Raw genomic sequence first — 26,141 nt, forward strand, 5'->3', positions numbered from 1 at the left:
TTGCCCCCCTGTGTAGTCCTATCACTGCATTTATTAATTAACTGCTTGTTTTATGAGTTTTTCTTCTCCTTTAGAGTATAAGTTCCTCAAAAGTAGATGAACAGGGCTTCCCTGGTGGCGCAGTGGTTAAGTCCACCTGCCGATGCAGGGGACACAGGTTCGTGCCCTGGTCTGGGAAGATCCCACATGCCGCGGAGCGGCTAGGCCCGTGAGCCATGGCCGCTGAGCCTGTGCGTCCGGAGCCTGTGCTCCGCAACGGGAGAGGCCGCAACAGTGAGAGGCCCGCGTACTGCAAAAAAAAAAAAAAAAGTAGATGAATAAAGATGTATTCATCTTTATATTCCTTATCCCTGACATGTAGTAGTCACTCAATAAATACTTGTTGGAGTAATTGCTGAATAATATTTTAAAGCCAACAAATAAATGGTTTTTTAAAAATAAATTTATTTATTTACTTATTTATTTTTTGACTGCCTTGGGTCTTTGTTGCTGCGCGCGGACTTTCTCTAGTTGTGATGAGCGGGGCTACTCTTTGTTGCAGTGTGCGGGCTTCTCATTGCAGTGGCTTCTCTTGTTGCGGAGCATGGGCTCTAGGCGCACGGTTTCCAGTAGTTGTGGCACACGGGCTCAGTAGTTGTGGTGCACAGGCTTAGTTGCTCCACGGTACGTGGGATCTTCCTGGACCAGGGCTCGAGCCCTTGTCCCCTTCACTGGCAGGTGATTCTTAACCCCTACTGTGCCACCAGGCAAGTACCTAGATGTTGTTTTTTAAATCCAGTAGTGACTCTACTGTTTCCAGGAGCCCTGCATTTATTAAATTATTTAATTGATAATCCTCTTTATCACAATAAATTTTGTCATTGTTATTTTTATTCCTTTTCCCCACTGCTTAATGTTTACTCTGGAAGCTACGTATTTTTTTTTAGCAGAGATAATTTTGTTATTTCTGTTTTTACCAAAAACAACTTTAAATTCTTTGTAGGAGAAATACAGTTTTTTGCCATTTGGGTTTACTCTTCAACTCCTCTCACTCTTTCTTCATCATGGTTTATGTATCTACCTTATTTTTAAGAAATCAGAACTGCACTGTTCATTTCACCCATTAGTTTTATTTCACTAATCATTATTCCGATCCATTCGTCTTACAAATTTTTCAAGTTTTGACTGATTCTCAATTTTCCTTCTAATTATAAAGCTGCTTTAATTTCTTTACTCATAAATTGTTTTGCCTTGCAACTACTCTCCTGTTTAACATATTCTTTACAGTACTGTCAGAATTATCTTTGAAAAATACAGATGTGACTGTCATTTTTAAGCTTAAAATCTTCTTGTGGCTCCCTTCAATTAATAGGATCTAATCCAGCTCTTCTATATATTAAACAGTGTGTCTAAACTGACTTTTCCAGCCTCCTGTTCATCTCCTCCTATTTCATTGTCTTTCCTCCATGAATGCTTGCTCATTCTTCAGGAAGCAGTTTAGATGTCACCTCTGCAAAGTATTTTCATTTCTTTTGGGCAAAATTAACTATACCCTCACCTGTGCTCTCATATCACTGCTAGGTAGAACTTGGAGTGTTATATTACTTTTTTTATGCTCTAAATTGAGTTGGTACTTTAGCCCTAGTGACAGGACTTGGCATATAGTAGGTAGTTTAAACATGCTTACTAAATGAAAAAAATTATATAAATATGTATGAAGTTTTTCAAAATATGTATATATTTCAAATATATATATATTTTTTCATATATATATTCTTCCAAATTGTTTATGTCTTGAAGTTGTTTCTTTTACCTTTCTAGAGGAAGGTGTGTCTGATCCATATACGGATAGCTCCAGTTCTTTTAGCTTTGTATAGATTTACTTCAGTGTCAGTTTTCTTTGACAATCTCTGGAGGTTATGGACCCAAATCATCATTCTTATCTCTTTAAATTTTCTCTCTCCTTTTATCCTGAGTACTTTGCTTTAGAATGAAAAACCTTGAGCAGTCTGAATCCTGGGCACTGTCTTTGAGGATTCTAATGAGTGTGGGCCTTTGTCTGATTTGAAATTGTCTTGAAGAAAATAATCTTCTCTTTACTAAAATTTCATATTGCTGGCCCTGTAAATTTCATCTTTTAGGTATCTGTTTATTATTTGCAGGTAATTTTCTATTTCTGTTTCTTTTTATTTAATCACTTATTTTGCTCTTTATATAGCTATTAATATATCTTTATTATTTGTGAATGAAATTTGGTTGTGCATAGAAATTTTGGTATTGTTGATCTTTTGTTCTAATGTCATATCTGCTTATTTTGATCAGCAAGATTGTGTGTAGGGTACACAATGTTTATAAATTTAGAACAAAATATTTAGTATCTTATTATAAAAAGGAAAGCAGCACATTCTTCCCAGTCAGTATTTTTAATCTCATTTATAGTAGGCACCATCATCTTTCATTTAAGTGGTTATACTGCTTCTCCTCTTGTATGCCATAGTCATAGTTTGAAAGCTAGAAAGAACCCTAAATATTACAATGTTCATGAGGGCTCCATGGTTCAACATTGTATCCCCAGCATCTAGAAATGCCCCTAACACATGGCATAAGAATAATTTTTTGAATCAATAAATAATATGAGTCAGTGTTAACTATTTTTGTATAAGGGACAATTCAGATAAAATTAAAATGTTTCTTGGGCTTCCCTGGTGGCGCAGTGGTTGAGACTCTGCCTGCCGAGGCGGGGGACGCGGGTTCGTGCCCCGCTTTGGGGGGGATCCCGCATGCCGTGGAGCGGCTGGGCTCGTGGGCCACGGCCGCTGGGCCTGCGCGTCCGGAGCCTGTGCTCTGCAGCGGGAGGGGCCGCAGCGGTGGGAGGCCTGCGTACCGCAAAAAAAAAAAAAAAAAAAAAAAAAAATTAAAATGTTTCTTGATAACATGCCTTTTATTACACCTTCAAACATTCAAAGTAAAAATCACTTCCTTAAATCCTGAGGAAAGTATATTGCAACCCAGATTGCATTCTTTATTAACTTAAAGGATATTAGTGAGGAGGATGGCACTGTTTGTAAAAATAAAATGCTATAAAAAAAGGCGGGGGGGAGCTATTGGAGAAATAGTAACAAGGGGCTTTGTAATCTCTCCTCTTTTATATCTTATATATCATTCAAGAATCTCCTAAGTCCATTTGTATATACCTTCCATTTAATTCTTGAAACAGCCATACTAATAATTTGTCCAAGGTGAAAAATGACAGAGCTTGTTGGCTTCCTAGATTCTAGCTGGTTACTTGTCAAGATATTTTATTAGGGATATTTTAAAAGTTACTCAGTTTTTTTAAATTTACAGAATATTTTAAAAGTTACTCAGTTTTTAAAATTTACAGTGCTGGCTTTAATATTTTCTTTCTTTTCTAATATTTCTGTTGATGGTTTTGCTTTGTTGTGGGAATAGAGGATTACTTTAGAGATAGGTTATCAGATTTAACAGGTAAAAATAGAGGATACCCCCTTAAATCTAAATTTCAGATTTTAATGTAAATGTCTCATGGGACATACTTATACTAAAAAGATAGTTTGCTTGAGACATACTTATACTAAAAAATAATTTGCTGTTTATATGAAGTTCAAATTTAACTGGGTGTTCTCTGTTTTATCTGACAACCCTATTTACAGGACTCCCTGTTCTCTCATCACCATTTTCCCAGAATTCCCAAGGAACGTTTCACTTTGGTGTAGTTTTAATGTTAAAAACATTGTGTGTAGCAGGGGCCCCCAACCCCCAGGCCACGGACCAGTGCCTGTCCGTGGCCAGTTAGGAACTGGGCTGCACAGCAGGAGGTGAGCAGCGGGCGAGTGAGCGAAGCTTCATCTGTATTTACAGCCGCTCCCCATCGCTCACATTACCGCCTGAGCTCCGCCTCCTGTCAGCATTATGGTGAGTTGTATAATTATTTCATTATATATTACAAAGTAATAATAATAGAAATAAAGTACACAATAAATGTAATGTGCTTGAATCATCCCCAAACCATCCACGCCCAGACCCCCACCCCAGTCCATGGAAAGATCGTCTTCCACAAAACCAGTCCCTGGTGCCAAAAAAGGTTGGGGACCGCTGGTGTATAGCATATTTAGTATTATACACCATGTTTTCTTCAGAAGAGCAGCACTTAAGACTTTTCAGTGTCTGTTTTTTTGCCTTGTTCCTTTTAAATTTAGTTTTGACTTTCTTTAGAGAAACATCTAACTTATAAAGCCTTACCTTTTTCAGTTTTTAGCTTACTTAAACATGGGCTGTGAAAAAGAGAGTATAACATAGTTTAGTCTTAAAGATGATAATGCCACCTTTCATCAAACATCATCACTTATGCCAAGAATGAAAACAAATTCCACATTTTGAGTCTGCATAGAAAGCAAAATGACCACTTTCATAATTGCTATGTACCCAGTGTCTGATTATGGGCAGATGTAGCTGAAAAGATAAATAAATAACTAGACAGATCTTTTATCATATATATCCCAGCATATTTCATAAAGCCATTGCCAAAATAAATTTGATAATGTACATCCCTTAGATCCACTTGGAGAGCACACATGTGTGTGCGTGGGTGTGTGTGTGCATGTGTGTGTTTCATCTATTAATTATCTCCTTTAGGGATCTGCTAATCACTTATTTCTTCAATTCTGAAAAATTAATTTGGCTTTAATGCCCTTCTGTACTACCTTTTTCTGTATCCATTTTAATCTGATTTCTTTGATGAAATTTTTAAAACTCAGACTTATTACGTTTGAGGGGAATGATGCATTTTCTTTCATCTAGGAGGTAAGAAATACGTGGTGGGCAGCATGTTTGTGGAGATAGCATGTGTGGGAAGACTTTGGACTTTATAGAGCCTTTACTGGTCATGGGAGGAGCTGCTGTCTGTGCCTTGCTAACCTTCCTTACTTGTACAGAAACTGAGTTTTCATGTTCCTGTGGATTCCTCTCACCACTGTTAGCTTAGTCTTCCATACCCATCTGAGAAAGAGATTCTACAACATCTTTCAGCAGCCAATTACAGTGTTTATCACCTCACTTAGAGGAAAATTCTTCCTCACGGTCATCGTTCTGTGGGTCAAATTTGTTTTTTCTTTTCTTCAGTAAAGGTGAAGGGTAGTGGAACAGCCTTTTATATATACCAGGAGATTATTTAAATTTGTATACTATCATTTGATTTTTTTTTAAATTCTGGAGAGTGCAATGCTATGGAGCACTTTATGTTTATAACTTTGCCTGAAAGAATGTAGAAGACCTGAGTTGTCCTAATTTATATTCATCCAGGTCCTTTTTCAGGGTATCTTAATCACATTTCTGCAGTGCTCTAGCATTCTACATTAGAAGGTCTCTTGTCTCCTTTTGAGTGAGTGAGTGAGAGACAGAGAGAGAGAGTGTGTGTATGTGTTATTATCCACTGAGATCCAGAGACTCAGTAACTGTTGGCTGGGATCATACACTCAAATGTAAAGTATTTGAGAGCTGGTTTTCTTTTTGGTAATTGCTCCTTTTTTTATCCTGTTTAATAATACTGTTCTCTTTTCCTCTCCAGCACAAATGTGCAGGTATGTGATAGCCCTTTCCATTGCTCTCAAGAGGAAGCAAGATCATTAGTTGAATCGGTAAGGAACAAATATTCAAGGCATCCTTTATTCTTATAAACGTCATGGAGAAGTCTAGCAGAAATTCTGAAAAAATCTAGCGATGAAATGTATCAAGGCTTTTGGGGAGCATAAAGTTTAAAAATAACATTAAAATTATTTTTTCATGCAGGGAACTTAGATTAAAAACCTTAAAACCTTTTAGTTGTATTTCTATTTTCTAAAGTACATTAACCATTTAACTGATTTCATATGATACTATTTTTCACCAATTTATTGTTGTTTGAATGCATTTGCTCTCCTCTGTACTGACCTGTTCCCGTGAGTTATCCACAATCCAGTGTCTAAATTGTGACTGGCTGCTGGCACAGGTGCATTTTGGCTCAAAAAAATGAAATAAATACATCTCTTTTCCTTTTTTTTTTTCCCATTTAGTTTGGTTACCTCACAAGCTTTCCTTCTCTTAACTAAGAAGATATCCTCGGATTTTTACATGTCTTAGTGATAATGCTGCTTGGAGGCAACTGAATTTATTAGCAAAGTAATGCTTGATTTGGAAACCACTAAATAGGAAAATTCAAATTCAGATAATTAAGTAATGTTGCTGTGTAAAGTGTGTTCAGGAGTGATCTTAGGCTAGAAATCCCATTTATAAATTAAGGGTTTTGGGGATTTTTTTCTCTTAATTATCAGATAGAAACTAGTGAATTTAGATCTTTACTTAAGGAACAACAAAAATGTTTGCTCACAATGGCTGCTTTGAATTTTTTTTCCATTAATTAGTCATTTATTTAATTATTTCCTGCTATGTGTGGTTAGGATCTAGGTGCTGGGGATGCAGTATTAAAAGACACAAAAACCTCTTTCCTCATATAGCTAACATTCTAGTTGGGGTGATGGATAATAAATAAATACACAAGTGAAATATATAGTGTTTGTGAATGCGATAAATGCTATGATGAAAAATGAATGAGGGAAGAGGAGATAAAGTGCCAGGAGTGGGATGGGAGTTGTAGTGATTGAAAAGTAGTAGGGAACGGCCCCACTGAGGGGAGAACGGACCTGAGTCAAGTTTTGTAGAAGGTAAGGGACTGAGCCAAGTGACTATCTAAAGGAAGAGAATTCCATGCTGCAGCCCAAAGGCCATGAGTCAAGTGGGTACCTGACATGTTCAAGAAATAACCGAGGAGCCACAGTGGCTGGTGGAGTAGAAAGAGTCTAAGGGAGAAAGGAGGAGATGAGATCAGAAATGCATGGATCTGGGGGTGAAAATGGAGGCAAATTATTATGAAAGACACTGTAAAATACCCTTAGAGACTACTTTAAGAATCTCATTTCTTATTCTGAATAAGAAGGAACCATTGAGAGATTTAAGCAAAGGAGTGATATGATCTGACTTAGATTTTAACAAGATCACTCTGGCTGCGTTGGTGAGAATGGGCTAGGGAAGCAAAGGAAGATGCAGGGGAGCCATGACAGTAATGCAGGCTACAATATCGTTGTATTTTTTTTCAAGTTTTCAATTTTATATCTGTGTCATTACATTCTGAACTTAGTTCTCTTCAATATTTATTATTAATTCTTTAAGAAAAAAATTAAGGAAAACAAATTAAAAACTTTATTCACGTAGTCTCCCACTAATCTCAGATTAAGACTATTTCATTTATTTTAGTTTGGGTTTTATAAATGGTAGATATAATAGATACTTGTCTTAAAATTAGCTGTAAGAATAAAGTTTCAATCTTACATCTTTTTAAAAAAGTTGTTTCCTACCATATTAGTAGGAAAAAATCCTCGGAAAAAAATAATAATTGGAGAACATGGATATGATCTGGATAGTTTGATTTGGGGAACAAGATTAGAATTCAGAAACATTAACATCCAGCTTTAATTACATGGTTTGGTGGCTTTGTTGTGTTTCATAATAATGAAGAAGGTGCTATACTGATTTTTCACTGAGAAAACTATGGTAGAAAATCAAAATGCAGAGAAAGCAGTCCCTCGTCATCAGCTCTAGTGGAACTTACTGTACATGGGGTTTCACCATTAAAAATTTGTAAGTCAAAGAATTGCTCTATTAGCAGCCTCATTAGTGATTCAGGAGCTCAGATTAGGTAACAATTTCTCCTGAAAATTTTATCAACTTGTAATAATGACATTCTTTGTAGTCAGAGCATTTTGACTTGGCATTTTATCTCTTCAGAACCACATTGAGATGTTTGACTCAACATTACTTAAGTATATATTCCCAGATCTCTCTATTTTGCTATATATTGAATGTTGCACTGACTTCAAAGTACTGTCAGCTTTTGTTTGTCCTTTGCTTGCTCAGAATAACTTAAGACATTAAAGTCGTTCATCAAACTTGATCATATTCAGACCACATCAGTCCTGGGCCTGTATGGAAACAAATTGTAACCCCAAGGTTTATTAGTGGACTTAGAATAAGTGAACTCATTCTAACAAGTTAATCAACTTAGGTAATATTATCTTAAGACAGATGTGTAGATGTTAAATGAGTCTGGAGACTTCCCTGGTGGTCCAGTGGTTAAGACTTTGCCTTCTAGTGCAGTGGTTGTGGGTTCGATCCCTGATCGGGGAGCTAAGGTCCCACATGCCTCGTAGCCAAAAAAAAAAAAAAAAAGGAAATAAAAAAGAAGCAATATTGTAACAAATTCAATAAAGACTTTAAAAATCGTCCACATCAAAAAAAATCTTTAAAAATAAATAAATAAATAAATAAATAAGCCCGAAGTTATGCTTAAAACAAGGCCAGATAGTAATATAAGTTTTCACTTTCTAGATGTATATTTACAGAATATTCAGAATGATCGTTAATTAGGTGAGATTTTAGGATCAAGTAATTGGCTTTGGTGAACATACACTTTTAAAGTATACAAAGAAAAGAAATGGACTAATCTCTTGAGGGATTAGGAGAACTGTTGCAGGAAGCATATACTGGTGAACATATATTGATCAAAATACAATTAAATATAGTAGCATTGAGGCCTCCCCCCCAAATCATTAAGTAGTCACCCAACAATATGTACAGATCAATTAAATTAGGAAAAATAGTGTCACCATAACCAAGAAAAATAAAATAAAAGCCAACACCCTGATGACTATTGTTTGGATGCATTTTAGAAATAAAAGAGAAAATATCTACAGAAGTAATTTGTCAGACTTAGGTTAGAGATCTTAAGAAGGATAGCTGATCTGAGGAGGATAAGGAGAACTGAAATGGTCAGAAAGGTTATTGGATTTTGTTTATAAATAGAGATGTTTGAATTATATACAATCATGAAAGGCATGGCTGTGTCAAAAACAAGGTTTGCTACTTAGATCTGAACACACTAGGGATCCACAGAGGCAGTTGGTTACTCTGGGTGTCCGGGCTACAGTGTGTGGCCACCAGCAACAGGAGTAACTCTCAGTGGTAGTTCAACCACAGGACCACCCAATTACATTTTTTTGGATAGTGTGTCTTTTTTATAGCCAAAAAGGTAGGACTCTTTCCCAATTTTTGAAGACTATATGACCAGAAGTTGGAGCTTTATTTCAGGGAACAAAGTTCAGAGCCTTTATAGGGAACAAGGAATGTATGTTTGTGTATGTGTGTGCACACATGAGTGTGCGTGTGTGCATACACATGTAGTTTTCCTTTCAGAACTAATATCAGTTGATATTTAATGACAATTGATTCTGGGATTTAAGATGCTAGTTTTAGGATCCTTTACTGTATATAAAGTATTATTTGGAAAATATATTGAGAAGATGGGAACAAAATTTACAAGCTTTATCTAATATATATATAATTAGAGAATACATTGTTTTTTCTAGTACATGTGGACACTTCCAAAAATTGAATATATGTTAGACCACAAAGAGTTGGAAAATAATACCAAAGAGTTGAGGTAATGCAGACCACTTTCTCTGTCAACAGTATAACAAAGTTGCTAATCAGTTATAAAAATATTAAAAGAAAAAAACCCCAAATCTGTGTTGTTTGGAAACTAAAAATACTTCTCAAGTCATGCCTCAAAACAATGAGTTATGAAAAATTATAAAATATTTAAAATTGAATGACAACTAAATCACTCTATGTCAAAACTTGCATGATGCAGCAAAAAAGTTTTTGAGAGAAATTAACCGTACAGCAGAAATGAAGAAAGAAAATTGAGAGGCTAAACATTTAACTCAACAAGCACTCTGTTTTTTTCTATCTTTTTACATTATAAGAGAGAAAATTATAAAGAGTAGAGCAAATATTTAATGAAATGGAAAACAAGGAGATAATGAAAAGGATCAATTAAAATAAAAGCTGGGTTTTCTTCTTTTAAGGCTAATAATATAGACAAACTTATTACAGGAAAGACAGTGAAATAGAGAAGCATAAATAAAAATATCAAAAATTAAAATTAAGACATTATTACAGACACAGGAGATATATAAGTAATCAGAAAGGAATACTCAGGACTTCCCTGGTAGTCCAGTGGTTAAGACTCCATGCTTCCACTACAGGGGGGACAGAGGGCATGGGTTCAATCCCTTTTCAGGAACTACAATCCCATGTTCCACACAGTGTGGCCAAAAAAAAAAAAAGAAAGAAAAAAAGGAATATTCTAAATTGCTTTTGGCAATACCTTTCTAAACATAGATGAATTGACAATTTTTAAAAAAATATAAATTACAATGTCAAATCAAGAATAAACAGAAAACCCAAATAGACTTATCAACAGTTTAAAGGAATACTTAATTATGAAAATGACAATTTTTCCCATATTAATTAATGAAGTCAATCTGTTTTTAATCAGAATTTCAATAGGGTTTTCACTGAACTTGGTAAGATAATCCTAAAATGTATATGGAATATTAAAGGGCCAGGAATAACCTAGAAAAGACTGACAAATTTAAAGTTTTTTTTCAAGCTGTAAACAATTAAAGATACCACAAAATAAGTCAAAAGATAAGCCATTGATTGGGAGAAGATACTTGCATATAAGTAACAAAAGGATTAACAACTTATTCAAATCAACAAGAAAAAAATAACCAGTAGGAAAAAAAATGGGCAAAAGTATGAATGGGTAACTCACAAGAGAGAATATTTAAATTGCCAGTAAACATGTGAAAATCTGCTGTATTTCCCCAGTGATCAATGAAATCAAATTAAGACATAGTGCAATTTCATAGTTATCAGATAGGCAAACGTTTACAAGTGTTTTTAAGCAAGTGGAGAAGGGAGACCACTCGTACTTGTTGATATGCTTTATAGGAGTATAAATTAGTACAGCTACCTTGAAGAGCAATTAAGTGATTTTTAGTATAGTTGAAGATGCTTATAACCCACTACTCTGAAGTTACCTTTCTAGATGTACATTCTATTGAGACACTAATACATACGTTTTTATGATCAGACATGGGAAAGTTGGAAACTGGACAAACATCTATCAATAGAAAACTGGGTAAATAAACTGTAGTATATTTGTACAGTGGAATACTATACCACAGGTAAAATATGTGAATTAGAACTATATGACTCTACATGGATAAAACCTTAAAGTGCAGTATTGGGTGAAAAAAACATTTGCAGCAGGATATAGTATGCATTCTTGAAGTAAATTTTAAAACACCCAAAGCAGCACCATATATTTTTAATGAATACAAACAGATACATTGCTCACATTTTAGAAACATAAATAAGAACAATAAACACCAGTTTCAGCATAGTGGTTAGGAGAAATTACTTCTGAGAGGGAGTAAAAATAAATAAGGTCTTTATTTTTGATGAGTCGGGAGAAAAAGAGACTTCAGTTGTAACTTTTCTGAAATAACAATGTTAACTCTAAAAAAATCTAGAGAGTAGATATTGGTTATAAAGGTCTCTTCATTTTCTGTGTGTTTGAAGTATTGATATTTCATAATTAAGAGAATTTGTATGCCCAGAAAAACAACACAGAAAATTAATGAAACCAAATATCGACTCTTTGAGACCAGCAAAACTGATAAACCCTTTAGCCAGAATGTTCAGGAAAGAAAAGAGAGAAGACAAATCTTTAATGTCAGGAATGAGACAAGTGGCATCACTACTGATTTAGGAGCTATTAGGAGAACAATAGAGAAATATTGTGAAAAAACTGTATACCAGTTCATTTCACAAGTTGGATGAAATGGGCAGATTCCTTGAAATACGTAAACTACCAAAACTCACTGAAGAAGAAATAGGCATAAACAACTTAAATTTGCACTTAAAAACCTTTCTGTAAATACAACTCTAGACCTCGGATCCCACTGCTTTTTTTTTTTTTTTTTTTCCTTACCACCACTCTCAATTTATTCACATTTTTCAAGTGTCTTCCATTTTCCCATCCATAACATTGCCCTCTGTGACTGCTTTCTGCTCAATTTGCTAAGTAAGCTAAACTTTATTTCACAAAATTACATTCACTGAAAGTTTACAAGTAAGTTTTGCCTACAAGAGAAATTTCTGTGATATTTGGAAATCAGAAATGGAAAACATCCTTTTCTTACGCTCTGAAGGTCAGTGTTATGCCAGATGCTTTTGACTTACGCATTATTACTGATCTGCTAGCTCTCCTTGTTGGCGGTGGGGCAGCAGCTGGTCTGCAGCTTCTCCAGAATGGCCAGACCTTCTACGTCAGCTCCTCTGCTTTTATTAAGCATTGTACTGAAGCTTCTAACCAGTGCAGGAAGGCATTGAAAAGAAGGAAAAGGCATACAGGTTATAAAGGAAGATGGCACGAATGTCTATATTAAATATCCCATAAAATCTAAAGCTACTAGAATAAGTGATTTTAGCAAGGTTGCAAGATATAAGCTCAATATACAATAAACAATTGTATTTTTATATATTAGGAAGAAAAATTAACAAAAAACAAATACATTATTTATAATTCCTTCAAAAATATGAAACACTTAGGAATAAATCTGGAAAAAAAAATGTGAAGAACCTGTACCCTGAAAACTGTAAAACATTGCCCATAGATACCAGAGAACTAAATAAATGGGAAGATGTATCATGTTTGTGGGTTGGAAGACTCAATATTGCTATGTCAATTCTCAAGTTGATCTATAGATTTAATGCAGTATCAATCAGATTGTAATACGCTTTTTTGTAGAAATTAACAAACTCATGTATGTGAATACTAAGGACCTAGAATAGACTCAACAACTGTGTAAAGAACAAAGTTGGAATACCAACTCTTCCTGATTTCCAGACGTTTTATACAACTACAGTAATCAAAAGAGTATAGTAATGGTGTAAAACTAGAGAAAGACCAGTTAAAACAAATCCAGAAATAGACCTACATATATGTGGACAACTGATTTTCAAAGTAATAAGTTTTCAACAAATAGTGCCTGAACAGTTAGTTATTCCGTACGGGGGCAATTAACATCAGTATATACTGTGGCCACCTCTTTCATCCCTAAACTTTACCAGCAATCTCATAAACGCATGTTGGCGTTTACATAACCAGGCGAAGGACTTTAGGTGAATCCATCATCAGAAGCGTCTGATGTGAGTCTGAGGCATTGTTATAGCTTAAAAGCAATAGCACTTAAAAAATTCACACCAAAGCCATATTAACATTTTTTTAGAGGCCCACAACAAAGATAATCAATAAAGCAGCTAGTGTAGAAGTACACACTTTGGTGTTCTGTACTCTAATGGGAAGCTACCAACTAATGAATATTTTTAATTAGTTTCAAATATGAAAAGTAATGACCAGAAGAATAATGTTACAGTTCATTATAGTTGTTGGATAGGACTTTTAACAGCATCCTTCTCAGATCGTTTCCTTTGGGCATGTACTTCATCTCTGCTTAAAGCTATTGATGACAACAACAACAGTTTCCTTGCACATCTCAGAACAAGATGACAATCCTTGGCTTCTGGTTTTTGAAATCAAGCCAACTCAAAACTAAGTTCTGAAATCACTCTGGCTGGGATGCCCTCTTATTATCAGGGTTGCTTGGACCTCTTGGACTGCCTAGACAAGAGACCCTTCCCTCTGTGGGCACTCACTTTACATCTCCATCAAAGAGGACTGTGTTTCCCTTTAGAGTGGAACCTTTCTGTGGATGTGATTTTTCTAATGAGGTCATGCTACAATATTTATGCCATACAGATTTGTTTTATTTGTGACTCTGAAAATGAACATCTTTGTGGCAGTTTACTATTAAAAAATTTAAATAATGTATTTTCTTGATAAATCAGGATCTGATTCTAGTATATCTCCCTCTTCCTTTCCCTTTCTTTTCTCTTAAAAGCTTCACTGCATTACCACTCAAAGATGGACAAAGGAGATGAAAGTAAAATAATTTTTTCCAGCTACTAGCCAATTGTAGACATTCTTGAAAGGAAGAGGAAGTAGATTAAACTAACATAAACCTAAAATACTCTTACAGGGATTTCCCTGGTGGTCCAATGGTTAAGACTCCACACTCCCAGAGCAGGGGGCTGGGGTTCAATCCCTGGTCGGGGAACTAGATCCCGCGTGCCACAACGAAGACCCGGCGCAGCCAAATAAATAAACAAAAAAATATTTTTAAAAAATACTCTTACATTTTGTTTATGGATAACTAAGAATTGGTCAAGTTTTGTTGATTTATAAAGCAGAAATCAGAAAAGAAATGTGAAAATAAAATGAATATAGATGAGGGGGATTAAGAGGTACAAACTTCCAGTTACAAAATAGATGAATAATGGGGATGAAGTGTATAGCAAGGGGAATGTAGTCAATAATACTGTAAAATCTTTGTATGGTGACAGATGGTAACTAGATTAATCATGGTGATTATTTTGTAATACATAGAAATACCGAATCACTATATTGTGCACCAGGAACTAACCTAGTGTGGTAGGTCATTTATACTGCAACAAACAAACAAACTCAGAAAAAGAGATCAGATTTGCTGTTACCAGAGCGGTGGGTGGGGGGAGGAAGAATTGAATGAAGGCAGTCAAAAGGTGCAAACTCCCAGTCATAAGATAAGTAACTACTAGAGATACACGGTAGAGTAGGATAAATAGCATTCATGCCACTGTATGTTACACGTGAGAGTTGTTAAGAGAGTAAAGCCTGAGTGCTCATCACAAGGAAAAATGTGTTTTCTGTTTCTTTAATTTTGTATCTATATGAGATGATGGCTGTTCACTAAACATATTGTGGTCATCATTTCATGATGTAAGTTAAATCATTATGCTGTACACCTTAAACTTATACAGTGCTGTATGTCAATTATATCTCAGTAAAACTGGAAGAAGAAAAAAAAAATGAATATAGAGTAACTGCCTTATAAACCATGGAAACATAATGTAGGGAGAGAATACCCAAGGTAATTTAATTCAACTAAAACCCTACTCACCTGAATGAAAAATCAGAAACTTTTTTCTCTTTAATTTTGAATCCTTATAATAAAGTAAAAGAACATCAATCCTCATATCATGTAGTAAAGCAAGCTTTTATGTTGGTTGAGTGTGTCATGTTTGTTAATTAATTTGAACAAATGTAACCTGCAGGTGAAAATGCTTATAGGGACCTGGTGGGGTTATCTGAAGGAGTACAAAACAGTTGTTTAATAGTTCATTTAAAATACAGTTTACACATGAGTAGGGACAGAAAGAGAGTAAGCCTTCTTTGGTTGATAAAAGAGGAATACTTTGGTAATAAGAACACTAAATTTGTTTGAAAGAAATTAAAGATATGAATATTCATGAGAAGTATTTTTGGAGTGGGAGAGGAGAGGAGACAGCATTTTTAGAATGAGAGTATAAAGTAATACAATTTCCTGGAGAATTTATCTTGGATGAGTAGAGGGTGCCCACATTCATCCCCTACTGAGAAATTAGAAGTAAGTAACTGAAAATCCTTCTGTTTCGTACAAGGAAAATGTAATGATGGTGACTTCTGAGAGAGAGGGTTGGGATTAGGTCACTTTAAAATGCTGCTCTGTGTGTTTCTTTGTTCTTCCATTTTCTGTAAGCAAGTGTAATGTTTAAGAATCAGGAAGTCATTGACAGTAGGTGAAGAGTTAAATAGCTGATGTGTATCATGAACCCATTGTTGTTTTCAAATTTAAATGTTGGTCTCTTTTGACATACGTTAATATGGAGATGTGTAAAAAAAAAAAAACAAAAAAAACTTCCAGACTTTCATAGTTATTTTATCTCTGTTAGATTTACCTGTGATGTTTGTTTTCTTTTATATGAGACTTTGTACAGTCTGAATATATTCTACCAACCAAGAAATATATTTTAGGAATAAAGAAATAAAACATTCTGGGAATTATTTTTAAAATAAAATGTAATGATAAATGTTTTAGCTAGAGTAGTTTGTCCATTTCTTTTCTGTAATGCTTTTTAGGTTAATGAGAAGCTGATTGATTATTCTATTTCATATATCATCTTCCCCTGAAATATTTGACAGCTCCAGCAAGAAGCAGCTGCTAATTTTAAGCAGGAAATCTAAAGAGCTACCTTTCCAACAAACTCTGTAATAGGCGTCCTGCACAATTTAAAGAGCATAAGAATTTCAAAGAATAAGCAAGTTATTCTGTTTTATAGTCTATTTAGAAAAACAGAGCCATCAAATCCCAAAGGCCTAATCTCAATTTTTATGTTGTAGTGTTACTTTCACACCCAGAATTATTTAAGTTCTGCCATCCTCAAAACCAACCATGGTTAAGCATTTTCTCTGTGCTAGGAAGCTGAATAGAATTTTCTTTCGGTTTTTTTTTTTTTTTTGAAGTACTTGGAAAAATCTCAAGGATGTTTTACATAAAATTTATACAGAGGTCTTCTTTATTTACATTGTTATATCATCATTTTGTATGATAGAAAATAAAACAAAGCATATTTGATTAACCTTTTTCTCAAAGAGTAGAAGGAAAAATAACTTTAACCCATTTATGATTCAGGGGAATGTATTAGCCAGCGTTTTTCAGAGAAACAGTCAATAGGAGATACATATGAAGAGATTGTTAAGGCTTGGTGATTCCAAAATCTGCAGAAGGGGATAGCCTGCTGGAGACCCAGGAAAACCAGGGATTCAGATGAAGTCCAAAGGCAGTCTGCTGGAGAATTCCCTCATGCTTGGGGAGGCTGGTCTTTTTGTTCTGTTCAGGCCTTCAGCTGATTGAATGGGGCCCACTCACATTATGGAGGGCAGTCTACTTTATCCAGAGTTCATCAATTTAAAAGTTAATCTCAAGCAAAACCAACCTCCAAGTTGGCACATTAACTATCATAGAGAATCTTTTAATATTGCTGAAATTTATATTTTTCTCCTAAGTTGTTCTTCAGGACTGTCCTTAGACCTAAGGACAGCCCTGCTTTGGGTCCTTCTTTTTAGAGGGTCCTGCTTTGGCCCTCATCCAATCACATCCCTCCTCACAGGGCAAGACCGAGGGACCAAAGTTGTGCATTCACCAGGAGCCCAAGCCCCCATTCTAGACCACCTTTTAGTTACTCAAGTCCCTGGAATTCCTTACCCAGATAGCTGCAAGCCTGTTTCCAGGGCCTACGTGGGCATCTCCCCAAGTGTACGCTCATGACTGTGTGGACTCTGCTCACCATTACTTCTACAGGGGCCTGTGGGTGGCTGTTAGGAGGCAGGGGATGCCTAGATGTGTGAGCTACCCTTGTGCAGGTGAGGCCCTCAACACAGAATGGAGCCTGGGGTAGCAGAAGCAGGGTGGGACGAAGGCCATGTGCCTCTTTTCCTTACTCTGCCATGTTCAGGCAGTCTCTAAGGTGTCCAGAATGCTAAACAAGAGCTTCCAAGTCAGTGCAAAGGTATATTTATCAAGATAGTAGGATGCAACAGTTTTTATAGTCACTTTGTTAGCTTGATTTATAACCTTTAAATACTCAGGTGTATGATATATGGGTCTCCATTTGTACATTTGCCCCAGAACTCAAATATCAGAGGTAGATCTTTCCTACTAAAGCTGAGCAAATTCAGAGAATTAGAAGTTGATTATTAAATTTGAAATCTGGAAAGTGTGTTATAAAATCAGGGTGGTGGTTACACCTCAGGGAAGAAGAGGTTATGATTGGGGAAGTGCCTGGCATGTTCCATTCCTCGACTTGGGTGTTGGTTACATAGATGCTTATTCTGGTTATTCTTGGGCTTTGTGCATTCTCCTCTGTGGAGAATGGATCTCTCTTTAAATTTTTTTTTTAAACCTTTAAAAATGCATTATTCTTAATTAGGAAAAAATCTTGTATCTCAGAAAAACTTTTCAATCTTGTCTACCACAGGTTATGTCTGTTCTAGGAATCTTGGCCCAGTCATCAAAATAGAAAAATTAATTTAAACACTTTAGAAGACAGCTAAATACATTATATAATGTGTCTCTGTGTGTGTGTACCTACGTACACGTGTGTGCATGTATCTATGAATATGTGTTTTGGATTTTTGTTCTCAAGTCCTCAGCCAAAGAAGCAACTGAAAGAAAACCCCTCTCCTCTCTTCACATTCTCAGTAGTTCCCATGGGTTAATGACAGAAAATTTTTTCAAGAATGCTTTTTTTTCTTATTTGACTCTTAAGTCTGTGGTTTGTTTATCTGAAAGAACAGGCAATAACAATAAAAGGCAAAGAGGAGTATTCACTTTGTTCTATAATTTCATGTTAAAAAAAAAACATTCTGGATATAGTTTCCACATCTAAATGTTCGTTATAACAGAGACTGTTCTTATCTTTCAGGTGTCATTTTCACTGAATAAAGGAAGTAGTGAAGAAGGTATGGTATATGCTGGTTCTTAAGGAGCTAGATATGTAAATTTATTCGTTTACAGTAGTGGACACCCCAAAAAATACAATAGATTAATTTTAAAATTATATAAACTAAGTAAAATACTTTTTTAGTCATTAAAGTTTTCAGATGAAATCAATTATTTCCTAATTTCAGAAAATAAGGAACACGTTTATTACTTTTAGGCTAGAAAGTAGTTTGATTGTGCAGTGACTGTTGGTGAAGCACTGAGGTTCCAGCTAGTTCTGATAAATTTTAAGCCTCCAAATGTCTGCATTTGGGAGACTTCATTTATTATCTATCATCATTTTAATGGATCACTCATTTTAACTAAAGATCTTAAAATCAAAATTTATAGTAGGATTAAAAATAGTATTTTTTTAAATTACCATTATTTGAAGCTGTTTTGAGAAACAAGTAAAAATGTTCTGTAGTAAAAATCTCAAAATACAAGCATGTGCATGTATCATTTGCCTTTTAAAATATTGCAAGGCTTTTTTGCCTTTTTGTTTTAATATGAAACTTTAGAAGAATATTCAGCTTGCAAGTTTGGAGGAAAAATGAGAACTATTTACTGTGAATCGAGTTGTAAGATGTTTAGAAAGGAGCAAATGTATAGACATGATTTCGTGGGAAAGCAAACTATATTCCTTATATGGGAAACTAACAGATTGTTTCTTTGCAATACTATCCCATTTTGGGTATTTGACAGACAGTCAGATTTTACAGTACAGGGTTTTCCTAGACCTTTCATGCCATAGCTAGGACACTAGCTTCAGTACTATTCAATAAAGACTAAAGTGACCCAGTAAGATGTAGGAAATAAAGTGGGAAAGCTCTAGACTATAAGGCCTTAGCCAAATGAGAGAACTTAGGATGAAAGTTTAAAGGTGAGAGGCTTTAAATATAGAAATGTGTCATACTAAGTTCTGATTGTTTTTATCTGCCTAAATCTTTCTGAAAGGTCTAAATTAAATTTGTCTTATCCTCCTTTCCTCCCCCACTCCCTCTCCACCCCTTCCCTAACACCCTGCTTCCCCCATTTTTAAATACAGATCAAGTATGGCACTTCCTTGGCAAGTGATGAGAACATTTGAAGTTCTACCATCAGGATTCCAGTCTCTAAAACTCCAAGACTCCATCTCCCCCAAGTGCTAGAAACAAGCAGATCTATGAGAATTTGCTAACTTCCTTTTGAAACTTCTTTTTTTTTTCAAAGTTTTTGAGATATGCAAAGTGTAAATAAACATTGAAATTTTTGAATTAGTCTCCTTTGGATATTTACTGATGTGAAAAGATGTTGTTGAATTTCATAGCAAAAATTTAGAAGCATTGAGTTTCACCAGTTCCAATTTGCATGCCTGAAGGAACCCAATGATTTTATTAACTTTTATTTCTGTGAGTTAATATAAAAATGATAAATTTAGTAAGTTAATATGATTTTTATAGATATTATTGCTCTCATTTTCGTACCATATTATGTTTTTTGAGTCCATTGCTGGTGGAGACTTCATTTAGCCAACCTTTGTCCTCTTAATAGTCCTGTGTAAATGTGTTTACATTTATTAAGACTCTTTCCTACCATTTATTTTGTAGGTCCTAAACTCCATTTGATTCTCATCAAGTCCTCTTAGTTTTACTTCTCATCTCTATGGTGATCACTCCCAACTCTACAGTTCTCTCTCCTGGGGTCTATCTAGCGGACATCTCTTTAAATGCCTTGGATCCCTCTTGTCCAAAACTGAACTCATTATCTTCCCTTTTTCTTGAACAGCAGAATTAACATTCTCCTAGTTCCCCTGTCAGACCCTTGAAACCATATTGAATCTCCCTTCTCCTCTCTTTACTCATGAAGGTCATCTAAATGTTTCTTTGCCCTCTCCATTCCTTTGCACCCTTACTATGCAGGTTTTCCCCCTTATTTCTCCAGATTCTGTAACAGCCTCCTAGCTCTTCTCCATGCCTCCAGGTCCATACCTCTGCCTCGTTCCCATTGCTGCAGCCCAATTTCATGCCCTCTTGCCTCCTAACCAAGTTGTTATCCTACCTCTGGCTTTCCTTCCTGCATATCATCTTCCACATTTCCAAATAGTTATGTTCCTAAAGCATGGGTAATGCCTTGTTAGATTTTTCTCAAAGTGCCTTCAATGGCTTTTCATATTCTTGAGAACAGAAATCAGGAATGCCATCTTTCAGCCATGTCATGTTACCCCTTCTCCAAGCACATCTTGTGTTTTTCACATTCCCAGTACTGTGCTTCTGTGGCCAGTTCTGTTCATAGTTTTTTTCTCCCCTTTTCTTTCTATTATCATTATGAACACATTGCATTTACATAATATGTTTTGTGGTTTACAAAGCACTGCTATAATAGCATTTCTTGAGCGTCTATTGCATGTTGGGCAGTGTTTCAGATGTCATTCATGCATATACCCTATAAGGTGGAAATTGCCCATTTCACGTTGAGGCTCCGAGAAGTTTAATAACTTGTCAGAGGTCACAGAGATAGTAAGTTTCAGAGCCAGAATTAGGACTCATGACTACATGGCTCTAAATGCTATGGTTTTTTCACCCTGCTATGCATGCTGCTTCCCTCCTATAGCCACCTTGTGATGTGGGCAAAGCTCAGAGCATGCCTATTTTACAGATGAGGAAACAGGCACAGAGTTTGTCATTAGCCCACGTGAAATAGTAATGTTCACTTGAGATGTCTTTGGGAATGTGTGAACCTCTTTGAGGGACATCAAAGAATGTAAGGAGAGAATCTATTTTTAATTTTATATATTGATAGCTTAAGCTGTGAAAATAATAAAACTTATAGGAAGATATAAAATAGAGAACAACTATTATTTCAATTCAGTTGGCCGTTGAACAATGTGGGTTTGAACTGTGTGGGCCCATTTATATGCAGGCTTTTGTCAATGATAAATACTGCAGCACTGCACAATCTGCTACTTGGTTTAATGCGTGGATGAGAGCCACAGGTACAGAGGAACCACGTATACAGAGGACGAACTGTAAGTCATACACAAATTTTCGACTTTGGGGAGGGTCTGCACTAAACAATAAGCAAATTATCAAAGGATGGATTAACGGCTTATGGCATGTGGCATATTAATCTCCTGTGAGTTGGAGAAGAAGCCATGTCTGGTGGGCCTCGTGTGGGGTAACTCACACCTCGTAGTTGGCTCCCCTCCTCCTAGCAGTCAGTGATACTTAGATGCTACCTAGTTAGTGAGCCTTGCTCACTACAGTACAGTTAATCACAATTGTCTTCATAGTATATGATTTTACATAGTTAGAATCTTAAATACATCATTTTGAATTTTAACTCATAAGCATCTTTCTACATTGCTACGTAGTCATCAGTATTATTATAGTGACAATTATATTTCAGCATCTATTTCATAATTGTTTCAGAATGTCTTCCAGACTAGCTAATCTGATCTTTGCTAGCTCATTCCCATGGAACAATTAACTTGAACACATACTTAGGAAAAATCCTTCAAAAGGATAAAAATGAATCTTTGTTAAAAATCACCTAAAACAGGGCTTCCCTGGTGGCGCAGTGGTTGAGAGTCCGCCTGCCGATACAGGGGACACGGGTTCGTGCCCCGGTCCGGGAAGATCCCACATGCCACGGAGCGGCTGGGCCTGTGAGCCATGGCCTCTGAGCCTGTGCGTCCGGAGCCTGTGCTCCGCAACGGGAGAGGCAACAACAGTGAGAGGCCCGCGTACCGCAAAAAAAAAAAAAAAAAAAAAAAATCACCTAAAACAAATTAGGAAACCAAAAGTGATCCATGGGTGGGATTTTAGGTAACACCCACAGCTAGGTCCCATGGATATGAAAAATCAAAGGGGTAGACTGTCCAAGATTTACTTTTCTCAAATGTGCTCTCTGAAATTTTTGTGAGCTTTTCTTTATTTTTCACATACAGACCAAATCATTTCTTACATGATACATTTAGTATCACTCCGTTGTTCTGCAGAAGAAACACACTGAATTTCATAAAATGCAGTTCTCCATCAAGGACTACATGCATTTTTAGCAGTTTGTGTACTCACTAATAGCAACATTTGATGATTTATTCCCAGGAGGGGGTTCACTGCCTTGTCATGACTAAACATGTTTCTTGTGACTGCTGATTCATCTTTATTACTTACTGCTTTATTATACAGTGGATCACATCTTTAAGTTCTGGGTCAGGTATGTTCTTTTCATCCTTCTTTCTATATTCTGTCCAAGGTGATATCAGTGTTTGCCAGTGGGGTCTATGAAACACCTGCTCCAGAATCACTTAGAATGCTTCTTAAAATACAGATTTCTGGCTTTCCCTAAAATCTACTAAATCAGAATTTCCGGGGTTGGGGCCATAAACTTGTTTTCCTCCCACCCCCATAAAGTTTTAAACCCATTGGTTTAGATAGTTGAGGGGTAGATCATATTGAGAATTTCTTCATGTTAATGTTGTTTGAGGTTATCTTCCCCCTTAAAAGAGAAGAAAGAAAACCAGATGTCTGCCTTCGTAGTGGACTCGTATATAATATTATCACTACTTCCTGTTAGAAAAAAAAATGAAAGGCAATAAAATTTATATGAAGTTTAGTGTTAAATGTTAAAAGTGTTCTTCTGCATTTCAAATCAGAGAAAAATTTACACCTGATGAGAATCACTTGTGATTTCTAAGTTATCAAACTTACTAGATAAAGTGAGCCCATAATAATTGGTCACCCCCGCAGACCCACCCCTGGCTTCTGTCTTCCTAAGGCACCTTGAGAGAGAAGTGGCTGCTTCTCATGCGACAGCCTCGAGGTGTCGAAACAAGAGATGGCTCTCCTCCGACCGGGGTGGGGAAGACAGCAGTGGCAGCAGAAGATGGAAGAGCTCTGAGGAACGTGTGAGTCCTTGTCACGCACAGGCCAGGGCCTCTGTGGCTGACCTGACATTTACCCTACTTAGATCACCTGTTGGGAACAAACTCCACTTCTCAGATCATTCCCCACCTTAAAAGGAGCCAGGAACCCAGTGCAGCCAGGACAGAGGCATAAGCTCTTCTTTCCTTCAGTCAAAAAATATTTATTGAGCTCTCTTATGTCAGGCCGAACAATGCAGCTGTCAGTCCTTTCCTGAAGACCAAGACTCTCGAGGTATCCTGGTACCCCAAGAGGGAAGCTGCCGGTGCTTCCATCTTCTCTGTTCAGATTCCCCAATGCAGAAAGGGCTCTTTCCCCTTTTTAAAGTACCTGGTTGCAAAGGGTTGAATCACGCAGAAAGATTAAGAGGTTTGATTACATCAGTCTAGAATGCATTCCATTACCATGATTTTCATCGGCCAGCCCTCTGTTTTTAGACATGCTTCCTCCTTTTTGCTATTTTAAACTTCATTCATTCAACAGTTATTTACTGACTGCCTATGTGTAAGTGCCAGGTACTAGTCCAAGTTTTTAGGATACACCAGTGCAAAACTGACAAAAATCCCTGCCCTTGTGGACCTCGTATTTTGTGTGGGGAAGACAGATCACAGACATTGTAAGTAATTTCTATAGTGCGTAGGAGAGAAAGAGCAGGGAAAGGGGAAATCAGCAATCCCGCTTTTATTCAGGGGTAGGAATGTGAATTGGAGTTTTAAACTGAGTAGGTCAAGACAGGCCTCTTAGGAAGATGACAGCTGGGCAAAAGGTTGAGAGAAGCAGAGTGGGACCTCATGGGTCTCTGGGGGAAGAGAACTGAGGCAAAGGAAATACTCAGAACAAAGGCCCTAAGGTAGGAGTATGACCAGTTTGGAGGAACAGCAAGGAGCCTGTGGCTGGAGGGGAAAGAGCAAAAGAAGAGTGACAGAGATGAGGTCCCAGAGGCAGAAGGGAGAGCATAGGTGGCCTTGTCAGCCAACATAAGGCTTGGCCTTATACCTTGATCAAGTGATGGTATAAGGGAGGGTCCTGAGCAGAGGACTGCGGTGATGAAAATAGATTGTGCTGGGGCTGAGTGTGCGGGGGACAGTGTAGGGCAAGGATGGAAACAGGAAGATTCCTTATGAGGTTTCTACAGTCATCAGATAAACGGTCAGAGTTTTTCCTTCTTTGAGATCATTTTCTCAGTATGCATTCCATAAGAGGGCATCACAGAATAAGAACATTTTATGGCCAAATAAATTTTCATAAAGGTTATTCCAGTTGTATTGCCACCCGTAATACGTGAGACTTTTAGTTTCTTCTTTCCTATCCTTCCTAGGATAGGATATTTTGTTGTTGTTATTACTATAATAGTTAATTATATATATACATAACAGTTAATTGTATTATTAACTGTTTCCCTACATTTTTACTAGTTATAGTATCTTTTATGAATGTTCCATTTATTTTCTTTGTCTATTTATCTACTGGATCTTGATGTTTTTATCAATTTGTATAATATCCTTATTTTCAGATGTAAAATTTGGATCCTGCAGGGGCTGGATCCAAGTTTAAAGAGATTAGCCCACATTCAAAAATCTAAACCTGGGCCCTAAAAATATTTATGCAGAGCTAACCAGGGATGCATGGGGTAGTTCTACTAATTTTCCTGCTTTGAGGCAGGACTAGCTATAGGACTATCCTTGTTATGCTCCCTTATTACTGCTTCCTGTTCTCTGTTAAAAGTAAAAAATGAAAGATAAATTTTTTAAAGTTAACACCTTAAATGAAAAATGGATAAAATAGTACAACCAGTACAGTTTTAAAAGAAATCATGGAAGAATGCCAAACAATGAGTTTATCCAATTAAAGCAGCTAAAACTGGATGGTAGGCGTGCATCTGTGGTCCTTGACTAGGAGAATTTAGCCGTTGGCAAGATCAGGGATTACCATCCTAAAGCAAGGGTTCTCACCATCCGGGGAGTAGAACATGAATACTAGGATTCAGGCCAGAAGAGCACTGCTATGCACAGGTGGACAAAAACGGCTCAGCCCCCAGTGAAATCTGCAAGTAGATTTTGCTGTTCTTTCCTGTCTAAACCAACAGCAAGGCAGGCAGAGCCCCGTGCTCAGGGCCCTGCTTGTGCCGGAGATGCCTGCAGGCTTGCAGTGAGTGATGCAGGCAGGTGTGGAGCAGAACTCGGGCTGTCGACTCCAAGACTGATGCCCTTTCCACTGTATGTCATTGCTTCCTGCACTCTTTCTTATCCTCCAAGTTCAGCTCAAATGCTGCCTTGTCTGTGAAACCTTTCCCACTCTTCACGTTGAAATCAATCATTTTCTCCTGGGGGAGAGGATATAGCACTATTGATTTATTCCTCCATTACAGGATTTCGTTCACTATAGCATATATCAGAATTGTTCATATTGCCTCTACTACTGGATTATAAACTCACTAAGAGCGGAGACTGTGTCATGACCATTTTAGCATTATTGTTTTACACATTAACAATTCATATTGGTTGTATTAAATTGACACTGCATCCTGTGAAGAAGACAGATATTCTTTCTATTTTACTTATTACATTAACTGAAGTTTAGAGGTTCCTGGAAATCACAGGACTTCTGCATCTGAGGACAGTGTCCTATCACTGCATGGAAAGCATTTTGAGGGTATCTCTGCTCTATTCCAAAGCCATGTAAGATCTTTGAAATATAAGAATCTATTCCTTTTAGGGATATCCAAAAGAGGAGATTTAACATATCTAGCCTACATACCAGTGCTTTTAATTTAACTTACTTTATTTTTAATGTGTATGGACCTGATCACTGTACTCAGAAAACTCCTCATAAATCTTAA

General features: G+C 36.5%; 1 protein-coding gene across 1 annotated transcript in view; it reads left to right on the forward strand.

Annotated features, from left to right (window-relative positions):
- PPA2 (inorganic pyrophosphatase 2) overlaps nt 1-19,654 on the forward strand; it is a gene marked incomplete at its 5' end in the record, with an annotated part of 101,588 nt that extends 81,934 nt beyond the window's left edge. Inside the window, 3 exons of the mRNA XM_079701696.1 lie at nt 5,564-5,633; nt 18,343-18,379; nt 19,447-19,654. Of these exons, the coding sequence (XP_079557822.1) occupies nt 5,564-5,633; nt 18,343-18,379; nt 19,447-19,475 (136 nt within the window). The 3' untranslated portion in view covers nt 19,476-19,654. The remainder of the gene's footprint in view (nt 1-5,563; nt 5,634-18,342; nt 18,380-19,446) is intronic.
- Nucleotides 19,655-26,141: the final 6,487 nt, after the last annotated feature.

This window comes from Hyperoodon ampullatus, assembly GCF_949752795.1.
Source record: "Hyperoodon ampullatus genome assembly, chromosome: 1".
Lineage (NCBI taxonomy): Eukaryota > Metazoa > Chordata > Mammalia > Artiodactyla > Ziphiidae > Hyperoodon > Hyperoodon ampullatus.